Below are 10,974 nucleotides of genomic sequence, written 5' to 3'. Positions count from 1 at the left end.
CCTGATATCCTGCAGCAGAGAGAAAGCACATACGCACACACCTCATCATGACATCATTACAGTGATGTTAGGCTCAGTGCAGCAGGCTGTTTGTATTGTATTGTTCAGAAGCCACCTTTGTTCTCTCAATAAAGAAATGTGGGAGCTCCTGCAGCACCAAAGGTGTGGAGAAACGACGTTCATGTTAAGTTTGACTGTGTGTAGTGACAGACGAATCTACTCTTTATCGTAAATGAATTAATGAAACTTTTCAAACCTGGTGATTCTATAACTGCAGTTTTTGTGTCCCTGTGAACACTACCATAAAAAGTATTGATCGGTCTCTGTGTTTTCACAGGTGAGTTTGGGGTTGGAATTGGTGACTGAAAAAATAAGATCAAAGATACCAAGCGTAAAAAAGGAGAGAAACAAGAAATCAAATGGTCGCTGGGCTCTCCTCTAGAGATAAGGGGTGTCCAAATTCATAGGCTGTGTTCTCCTGAGGACCTGTCCTTCGTGGTCTATGTGGGTTAGGGTCCTTCGAAGGCCGAGTAGGTCAGAAGTACGAGGCTGTGAAATGGGACGGTCTAACCTTCAGATCTGCGTCAACGCTGTCTCGGTGGAGTTTAATAAACTCAGCCGTCTGCTCTTTGCTATCTAGAATCTAACAGGATACTGGTGTAAATTCTCGACCATCTCACACTTCTGTTTAATCAGTTTTCTGTTTGACATTTATTCAGCTGCGTGAAAACCCCGGAGGAACCCACCCGATGGATTAATAATGTTTTATTTAATCTAATCTAATAACTTTAATCTCAGCCAAACCGATTTACTCAGGAACAAATAAAACACTGAAAAAAGCAAAACAGTAACATTTTTAAGTTATCTAAGTGACATATATATCATGTTTAGTAGCGAAAGACCGCGGGGAGGTTTGAAAACGATGAAGCCGGGAGTCCGCTGCTCTCGCCGGCTCGAGTGACCCTCGAGCTCCCAGTAAGCTATCGAGCTGGTGGGTAACAGACTTCTCTGAAAACATCGGAGCACTTTTGCAAACATCTGATGTCTTGATAAACCGAGCAGATATTTATTTAGAAGTTTATTTTGTGACCCAGAAAGATTAATAAGAGTAATATTCAAACTGAGTAGCGGCCACCATTGTTGGAAACTGGAGTTGGCTGGGCCGCGCTATGAATTCTGGGATAGGTTGGACCACAAAGGATACATCCAACCCATCCTTCAAATTAGGGGAAAAGGAGGACGCATTTGTCGGCTGCATTAGGAGGAGTCTACAAATTTGGACAGCCTTAGTCGCGTCGTTGTGACGTAATCGGTCTACAAATGCGTCCTCAGGAGGATGCAGCCCATGAATTTGGACACCCCCATAGGGTGAGAGGCTCAGAGTAGAGCCACTGCTGCTCCAAACTGAAAGGAGCTAGTTGATGTCTCCTGGATGCCCAATAGCTCAGGTGTTTCGGGCATATCCTAGCAGGAGGGAGGGGAGAGTGTCCGCGGTAGAGGATTCCACGGAGACGGAGAGGATGATGACAGGTGGTTTATCTGAACTCCAAGCGGGCGGGAGGGCAGGCAGGTGAAGACTTGAACACCCTGGACAATAACCTGAGCACACAGTAACAGGATTAACACAGTTCATAGAAACCAGAAATTCCACATCAACCTTCGCGAGGGGCCAAGTTACCACTGAATGGTGACTAACGGATTGGCATGGAGCAGCTGGCCGTGCTGATCGCCTGGAATGGGGTGCAGGTGTGAAGGCCACAGCCACACCCTTAGGCGTGGGCATCCCCACCGCTCCTCAGACACCGATCCGCGGACCATGACACCAGGACATGCTGAAGAGATTACATGAGCCCAGCGAGCGCTAGAAAAGAGGCCTGGCCTGGGAAAGCAGCGGAAAACAGACGGAAGGATGGGAATCTCAAATTATTACTATGGAGTGAACAAAAGCAAGTTTGAATTTTACCATCCATTATAGTTAAATTAAAATGAAATTATGGTGAAAAAACTAAAGTGCAACTAATTTTTTAATGTATTTGTTTCTAACTCAAAAAGAAAATTACAAAATACTGTATGATAAGAATCTGATGGCTACATTGAGATGATGATAGTTCAGTGCAGTGAATACATTCCTATAACAGTGGTGGCCATCGTCCTAATTCTGAGTAAGAACTTTAGTCATGATGGTGAAACTGTAATACGGCGGTTAGGACTGTCACAGATGAATGGATCCCCAAAGCTCAGCACTGCAGACATCATGTTACTGTTACGGGGGCGTGCTGCTTTCAGCTCCACACATCAAATACAAACTCTTTGATAACTCTTTGAGAAATCCAAAGTTTGATGAATTCAAAAGTTTAAAGAGATCAAAAACACACATGTGCACATAAAGTACAGACACACACGACTGAGTCTCCAGATTTTATGTTATTAATTCCTATTTAACACAGCACAAACTTCTTCACAACAACATAGTTTGAACAAAGAAACTCACAAACACACACTGTCATTTCAGATCACACACACACATGCAGTGTGTGTAGTTGTGGTGACTGATCTGACAGTATAACCACATGTGGCCAATAAAACACCACAGAAACAGATGGGAAAATCCCTCTCCCTCTTCTTCTGCCTTGTCTCTCTGAAGTGTGTAATCCACAGATTCCTTCTTTCGTTTACTTTTACTCCCAGTTTTCGGATTCTTTGATTTTTCCCGTGTCTGTGTTTCCACTTTTTGCCTCAGCACCTCCCTCCTTCTCATTGATTTTTAATATTTTTACTGCCAAAGACTTTTTCACAGTATTCTCCAAATATGCCATTTCTTTTAAAACATGTATTTACTTTCTCTTTATTTAATTTATATTTTATAAATTGTGAAACATGTTTATAGTTATCTTGGCGCTCTGTGCTGGTTCAGCACACCAAATCTGTAATATGTAAGCATGTAACTACAGCCAGACACACACTCACACCACATACACACCTCCTATGTGGCGCTTTCCAGCAGTCTAAAAGGGAATTCAGCCTCGTGTTATCTTTTCCATTCAGCCTATCGCGCTGCCGGGTGAGGTGTTGTCACAAAAATATACAACTCTTCCTCTCTCTCTCTCTTCATACTCCCTTTCCGAACATCTCAAACTTCCGTAGTGTTTCCTTCTTGCTGCTAACATTCCTGTCAGTTACCTCAGCGAGCACCACTGACACACATTTACTGAATACTTGACCTGGGGTAGGAAAACATACACACACTTACCACATGCAACTTTGGTTTTTACAGCCCAGTTACGTTATAGCTCTCTGCTCTCCAACCAGAGGATAAATGACTCTCATGGAAATGTTAATAACAGAGTGAGGAGAAAGAAGAACAGGGCAAATAGTGGGTCATACAGGGATGCCTGAAGGGCGAGAAAGAAAGGAGAGCAGCCAATTAAACACTTAATAAAAAATATAAAAGAAGATATTATGATTTTTTTACAAAATATAAAGAATATGTGAAAGAATTGTGAGAAGGAAGAAAAACGACAAAAAAGGAAGGATGGGAAAAAAAGGGGGAAAAGGAAGAATAGATCAGAACAAAGTTTTAGCACATTTACTCGACTGTATGACCTAAATATTAAATACATCTAAAAGTAAAAATAATTTAAGGAATGACTGAGGACATGCACATGTAAGGATAAAAGGAAAAGAAGCGATAAAATACGGGGACTGTTTAGAAAGATAGACAAAAGCAACACTAGATGGAAAATAGAAACAAATGCGCTCATAAGACGAAAGCAAGGAGTACTAAACAGCAAGAGATGGCATGAAGGAGCAAAAAGACGCCACAGAATGAATAAAAATGGTGAGAAACAAAAAAGAAGGGGAAAGGTGACAAAAGATTGCAAAGAATAAAAGCTGAGACAGAGAGAAGTGAAATGAGAGAAGATGACAGTGAGTGAGGTGCTGGGGGGGAGTAAAAGAAGTCTGAAACAAAGAAAACAGCTTTTCCTTGTTCTGAAAGTTTTGTTTGTGGTTTTGTTCAAGGGGAAACTGTTGTGCCAAGCCAATATTTTCTAATGTCTTAACGAAACCTAGAGAGGACAGAATCAGAGCTGATCACACAGGAAAACACAGACGTGACTCTTTGTCTCAAACTATGTAAATGCACTGAAAACACAGAGGACGCACCAATTGTGCTGTTTTTTGTCTTTTTTGATATGCAGGAGCAAAAAGTTGACCAAAAATTCAAAATACTAAGTTTCCAAAGAATTAATCCAGCCAGCTTTAGCCACAGAGAAAAACCTGTAAATGTCCAGAGTGCAAACTTGGAAGTGTTTATTTTGTGACATTATATTAAAAGACTTAACAGATCTGTTTACACCCATTGCACATTTTTCAAATACATAAACACAAACAAAACCCTTTTCTACGCTCGCTGTCAGGCACAGTGACAGTGGTGGGAAAATCCTGGTTTTAATTTTTTGTTATGTGTCTGCTGAGAAAATGTGTTTTGTATTAATCCCAAAAATCTTGGGTGTTTCTTTTTTTCCTTGAGATAATTATTACCAAAAGCCCCAGAGTTACTGCACGGCTCCAAAAAACGCCCGTCTCTCTGATGTCTTTGTGTGTCACAGTAAATTAAAATGGAAACACAGCTCTGTTTGGTGTCAACACGAAAGAATGTCAAATGCAGATGTACACGGCTTTTATTATTTTATTTTTTAATATTTAGCTTCCTTGGGGCTTATCCTCTAATAGAAAATATTTGGAAAAGGCCATAGGGATCAGTGTGGTGAATTTAACTGTTTTCACTGTACATATCCTTGACGCTGTCCTTCAGTTTCATGTAGAGAAAAGAAAAAACGGCATTGTCTTTAGGACTGATGCAGAACAGATGTGAGCCCTTTGAGAAGAGACTTCTGGTTTTTGTTTCCACTGTATACAAAACGATGCTATGTAAACATACAGAGTGGGTGATGATTTTTCATTTTCTCAGTAGGAACAAAACCACTAATTTATGTTCATTTAAATGTTGGCAGGATAAGTTACTCATTTAGCAAAACGTAACATCTATAGGACATCATCACTTTATAAGTTCATAATAGATGAATGGCAAACAAAGTTCAGTGGAAAAGCACTTCTCCAACACTTTTGAAATGAAGGTTACACAGTTCACACATGCATCATCTCTTTGTGTCAGGTTTGCAACGGCTCTGAGTGGGCAAAAACTGAACTCACCAAAAGATCTGCCGGCACCTTTACATGAGCAATTATTCGATTTATACATGAAATATTACATAACAAAGATTTCTCTTTGCTTCAAAACAGAAAAAACACACAAATAAAACAGAGCAAGCCCTGCTAGGTAAGAACATGATAGGAAGAGGAACAGAGGGTGTCAGGCAGGGACAGGGGAAAATATATGACAAGCAGATGCCCTATGATACATTACATTAACATTTTATAGTTCTTTTCATAGTTTAAATTAAAAAAAACCAACAACCCCAGATCAGACGCATGTAACAGAATAAATATATTTATCACACTTTCTGACGAACACAACGCTTTCTTGTTCTTATGCTTAGCTGGGCTAATTAACTCCAGCACTGAACACATGAATATTAGAATTCTATCAATCAACTCATCAAACTCTCAGCAAGAAAATATAATTTCTTTTTTTCCTTTAAGAAAAATAAGATTCAGTAAAGAAGACAGAAAAAAACAAGACAAACAGTCACAAAAACATATTTCAAATTATGAGTATTTTTACTATATATGAAACAAGACATCAAACCCAGTGCATAGAGAACATTTCATAGTTTCACTTTCTCCTTCACATCCTGTCAAGAAGCATAGCATCTTCAAAAGTATACAGTAAACATCTACATCAAACCAATGTTCCCAAAGTTCATGACTGTGCGACTGATCTCCAACATCTGTTTGTGTGAGGTTGCTTTGTATGAATAGAGCTGATTACTTGCAAAGGCCGTGAATACAATCATGACCTGTGATCAGAAATAGACAGTGCTAAAGTTTTAAACTAACCCCAGTTAAAGATATATCAGAGAAGCTAGTTAGAAAGAGTGTTCTTGGAATCAGCACACACCCATGTATGTCAGTAGAGTCTGACAGGGATGTTTCCCGACAGGGAACATACAACGGCCTGAAAAGTGAAACATTCTGATAGGTTAGACAGATATCTGACATGCTGGTGTTTGCCCCTAACTTTCCCAACAACACTAAGAAAAATACTGTAAATGAATCTTGGAAGTGTTTCACTGAGCTAATTTTTCATGTTCCCAATCAACAAAAAATATGACAGAAATTGTTGTGAAGCCCAACTGAGATTATTTTCCTGATTTCAAATGCTTTCTTTTCTACAACATACCAAGAACTAAAATAACTGAACATTGAACATGTGGTACTTAAAGGCATGTCAACACACATAAGGGTTCCTGAAACCTAAAGATTTGAAAGCTAGTGAAGGGCTCTTTGAAATGCTTTGAATAAAGTATGACCCAAATAGTTTTTCCAGTATACTTCCTTTGTATGTTGTCTCATCATACATTTCAGAGTATTTATCCAGTGATACAGGTGCTGTAATAGACAGCGCTGCTTGCATCAGACAGAGCAGATATAAGAGGGCTGCTTCCATCATCACACCCACCAACGCCACCCACCACACCACCAACATCCCTATTAACTGCACTACTAACAATACTATTATTGCTACTTCCAGCAATACTGCTACTACGGCCACCCACAACCTTGGACACACCACCACATTCCCCGCCCAATCCATAAGCCTCATCTCGATTTCTCCGAACATTTACATACTGGTCAAATTCATGCCTGTCCACTTCAGCCCAAAATTCAGCAGACGAAGCCCCCAGCTGGCCAGAGGAATCCAGATTTGAATTATCCAAATTCACAGAGGGAGGGAAAGTGGATGGAGGGGGAATGGATGAGGTTGAGCAGGAAGAAGTCGTTTCAGGAGGAGGTGAAAGCTGCCCCAGATGAGAAGAAGTGAAATGAGGAGCTTTAGGGGTGCCGTTTCCATATAGCTGACTGAAATAACCAACAGGAGCAGAGCTCAGTGGGGGCTGGTGGCATTTTATTGGCTCAGAGAGGCTGTTGCAGGGCTGGTGATATGAAACTGGGGAGGAAGGATCCGGCAGTGGTGGCGGGCACTTTACGGGACTTCTTAAAGTGACCTGGTGACCAGAAACATGCGTGAGATTTAGCTTGGAGCTGAGTGAAGTGACAGAGCTCATGCTCGACATCATATTTGATTCAGCAGAAGTCATTCTGGTGCTTAAAGTCATTCCTGAACCCTGGCCGTGTATGGAGCTGTGGTGGCTGTGGTTGTTGTAGTGGTGGGTGTAATGCTGATTATGATGGTGAAGGTGGTGTTGGTACCCACTCCAAACTCCCATCCCTCCCTCCTCCTGCATATGTTGGGGGAAAAACACAGATTCCCCAGCTCCATCTTCCAGAATGTCCAGTGGGGACATTTCTGGAGTGGGCAAGCCATAGCTTTCTAGCTCTGAGTGTCCTGAGGCCTGGAGGTCCCTGAAATGGCCCAGAGATGGAAGCAGGTGATGAGAGTGATGATGTGGAGGCTGGACACCTGGATGCCCGTAAGCAGAACCTCCAGTAACATTTTCTGCACCCAAAGGACTGACACCAGGTCCTAAACCCAAGCCTGGTGCCCCACCCTGGGCTAAGCTGTGCAGCAGAAGCCCGGGTTCTACACGTTTAAGCTTCTTGGTGGTTTTTTTGCGGCGAGGTCGGTACTTGTAGTTTGGGTGATCCTGGAGGTGTTGGACACGAAGACGCTCTGCTTCCTCTACGAATGGTCGCTTCTCTACAGCGCTCAGGGCCTTCCACGACTGACCTGCAAGAAGAGGAGTTAAATATTTTTAAAAATTTCAACCATATTTTGGTCTTCTTAGATGAGAGAAAGGGGGCATATAAGAACAGCACTGCTGTTCAAATTCATTTTGCAACTCACTGTCAAACAGATTACAATCAGTCTGATAGATCATTTTATTATTTACTGCTCGGCCTATAACATGTCAAAATACTCTACAGCACTGACAGCCTTGAGCAGCTCCATCTACAGCTACGTGTAGGCATTCAAAGAAGGACCTTAATGTCCTGTGACATGCATGAAGTGCTTTGACTCTCAGTTCGTCCTGTTTTTGGAGATGTGTCTTACACACTGATGGATGTCAAGAGCTACTTGGGAGGTTATTTTAACAGCATTTGAAGTAAACTCACAGTAAAGAGTTTAGAGGCAAACATGGCATGTGCAATTAGCCCAGATGCAGCAACATACATATTGGCTTGGTAATGTAGAGCTGAGGAATCAGACTTTTAATTTGTCCTGAACAGAAATGAGGCTATTTATGGTCTGTGTTTGATGATCTTTCTGGTGTGTCACACTGAAAACTGCTAAAATGAAAGTGGTCAGATATTTAAATTTCCAACACGACGACTCCTCACTTTGGTGCTTTTACTGAAATTGATGACTACAAAGATCAGATCTTTGGCTCTCCACTGAGTTGGTCTCTTTGTTTGTCTTACCGAGCATCTTGCTGAGCACAGCGTTGTGTAGGTCCGGGTTCTGCAGGGCCAGCCGCTTCCTCTCATCTTTAGCCCAGACCATGAAGGCATTCATTGGCCTGCGAATCCTCTGCTCAGCCCCTGCAGCTTTCCCATCACCCGCTGACATGCCTCCAGCCCGGTTCAGATCAGGACTCTGTCCCCCTGAACCGTGCGTCAAACACATCCTTGGTTCCCCTCTCCTCATATTCCCAGTTCTGTCTGGAGAACTGCAATCCTCAGAGAGCTTCTGTTCAAAACCCATTTCAGAAGCAGGACTCGGGGTCCTTGAAGTCCAGGGGCCCCCAAGAGACACCTGGCTGACTCTAGAAAGGCTAGGCTTGGTTAAATTCATCCCAGAAAAGGTTTAGTCCAGGTCAAATTCTGCAAATGTCTGTCTCAGTTTGTTGGTCTGCAAAGTTCTGGACAAAAACTGAAACTGAAAATACTTCAGCCGACAGAGGAGAGAAGCATCAGAGGAATTTGGTCTCAGAGCACAAATACCAAAGCAAAGCATCGAGATGTGAGAGGAGGGGGAGACAAGAATAGAAAACAAACCCGTTGTGGTGCAGGATTTCCCCTGAAAACGATCCGCAGTGACTCTGCTGCTTTCTTTGTCCACTCTAGGTTTTCTGTTTGCTTCTGCGGTTTGTCCACAGTTTGATTTCACTCTGTCACTCGGGCCCTCCGACACACCGTCTCCCTCGCTGTCTGCTCACTTTGAAAGTTTGGAAACCTGTGGCCAGATCTGACCGACCCATGCTGTGTATATATACCCCGCCCTGACCAATCGCATAAATACAGGCTTGAGGATTTAACCAATGACGAACCACCAGGCTGTTTGAGAGACAACACGGAGAGGGGAGGTCCAAACTTTCCCCCCCACCCTCCCTTCAATCTCTACAACTGCCACCCTTTCCTCCCACTGAACGCACACACGCACACACCCTGTCTGTCTGTACAGGGAGATGTAATCAGAGAGGTTCCATTGTTCTTCACTGAGAACTGAGAAGCTTCTTTGTCAAACACACACACAGAAGTAGTGAAACACAAATACCATAAATGAGATGACACATTTATAATTAAGTTTGCCAACAAAGGAGACAAAACATGATTACACACATTTAGAGTGTGTGTGTGTGTGTGTGTGTGTGTGTGTGTGTGTGTGTGTGTGTCTTTGAGGGCAGGACAGCGGCAAGGCAGCCAACCACAGTCCCAACCAGAACGATTAGTGGCTGAACTTAACAACAACTCACTGAGGAGGAGGAGGAGGAGGAGGAAGGGGCTCAGGTCTAGGATGGGTCACTATGGAAGGGGGTCTAACATGAGGTTTTGTAACCCAGCAATCTGATGTCTTAGGGATGCAGCAACATTTCAAATCAGTGTGAACTTCAGGGTGTTAAAGTGCTCACTCAATAAAGACATTAATTACATCATTTATTTAGCTTCTCTGTTTTATTGAAAGGTTTTTAGCTTATAATACAAAGCTGTGAGGCAACTGCTGTTTAATTTATAACATTTTGAAAAGGCATTCAGCTGAAATTTTGAGAAAAAAGAATAGACTTTGATATTTTAATAAAAAGAATGGAATTTTAAAGAGAACAGAATTATAATACGTTTTCTTGTAAAAATGAATGAAATGTGGCCAAAATTTAGTTTAAAACGTCAGGTTTGTAAAACACGGAACATTTTCTCCACCTTTGTCTTCACAAATTGAAAGTTTGACAAAGCCGAAAAAGGATGAGCACATTTATTTAAACACGTGTTGTGTTCTGTCCTGAGCTGGGTGAAACATTTGAACTAATGAAGAAACAGAATGAACAAACAATGGACAGAGCGATGCTCGTACCAATCAAACTGTTTGTCTGTCTGCCAAGGACACCCCCTCCCCTCCACCCGCCACAATCTAACGGCCCCCTACACACCCACCCACCCACCCACACACACACACACACACACACACACACACACACACACACACCACTTTCTCCCCCACGCCCAGCTCCATGGGAGACTGTAGTGGCGTCTCTGAGCCTCCTGCTCAACCAACCAGGAACTACTCCCACTTACTACTGTGTGTGTGTGTGTGTGTGTGTGTGTGTGTGTGTGTGTGTGTGTGTGTAAAATGTTACAGTTTTGTCCTGCAATACTCAGCCGAGGGCTTGAAGCAGCAGCATTTGACTCAAAGTGCTAATCTAGCCAATAATCCAGAGGTTCCTGCAGCTGCTGCAATCCACTCCCGGTTAACTGAGTGGTACCAAAGACGCTGTGAGTTTTATTGTTGTTTATTACTGGAATGCATTTATTAACCATTTTAATGTTGCTTCTCCATCAAAGTCAGAAAGATGCTAAATAGTATAAAATGGTCAGAACAAAACCTTAAACACGTTG

At 42.3% G+C, this 10,974-nt stretch overlaps 1 protein-coding gene across 1 annotated transcript; it reads right to left on the bottom strand.

Annotated features, from left to right (window-relative positions):
- Window positions 1–4,672: 4,672 nt before the first annotated feature.
- On the bottom strand, window positions 4,673–9,314 carry sox18 (SRY-box transcription factor 18). The gene is made up of 2 exons (XM_085444215.1): window positions 8,566–9,314; window positions 4,673–7,873 (listed from the first exon to the last, which is right to left on the bottom strand). The coding sequence occupies exons 1-2, from the start codon at window positions 8,936–8,938 to the stop codon at window positions 6,555–6,557; spliced, it is 1,692 nt and encodes a 563-aa protein (XP_085300341.1). The 5' UTR covers window positions 8,939–9,314; the 3' UTR covers window positions 4,673–6,554.
- Between the last annotated feature and the right edge of the window lie 1,660 nt (window positions 9,315–10,974).

This window comes from Copadichromis virginalis, linkage group LG20 (assembly GCF_057382275.1).
Source record: "Copadichromis virginalis isolate Kocher_CV1m ecotype Utaka linkage group LG20, C_Virginalis_male_GT1.1, whole genome shotgun sequence".
Lineage (NCBI taxonomy): Eukaryota > Metazoa > Chordata > Actinopteri > Cichliformes > Cichlidae > Copadichromis > Copadichromis virginalis.
This window is presented reverse-complemented; position numbering and strand designations above follow the sequence as displayed.

Excerpts from the sequence above, each read along its gene's own strand:
- sox18 (XM_085444215.1), bottom strand. The coding sequence starts at position 8,938 with ATGAATTTAACCAAGCCTAGCCTTTCTAGAGTCAGCCAGGTGTCTCTT. Across the intron at positions 7,874-8,565 it reads TGTGCTCAGCAAGATGCTCG|GTCAGTCGTGGAAGGCCCTG; the intron begins GTAAGACAAACA and ends CTCTTCTTGCAG.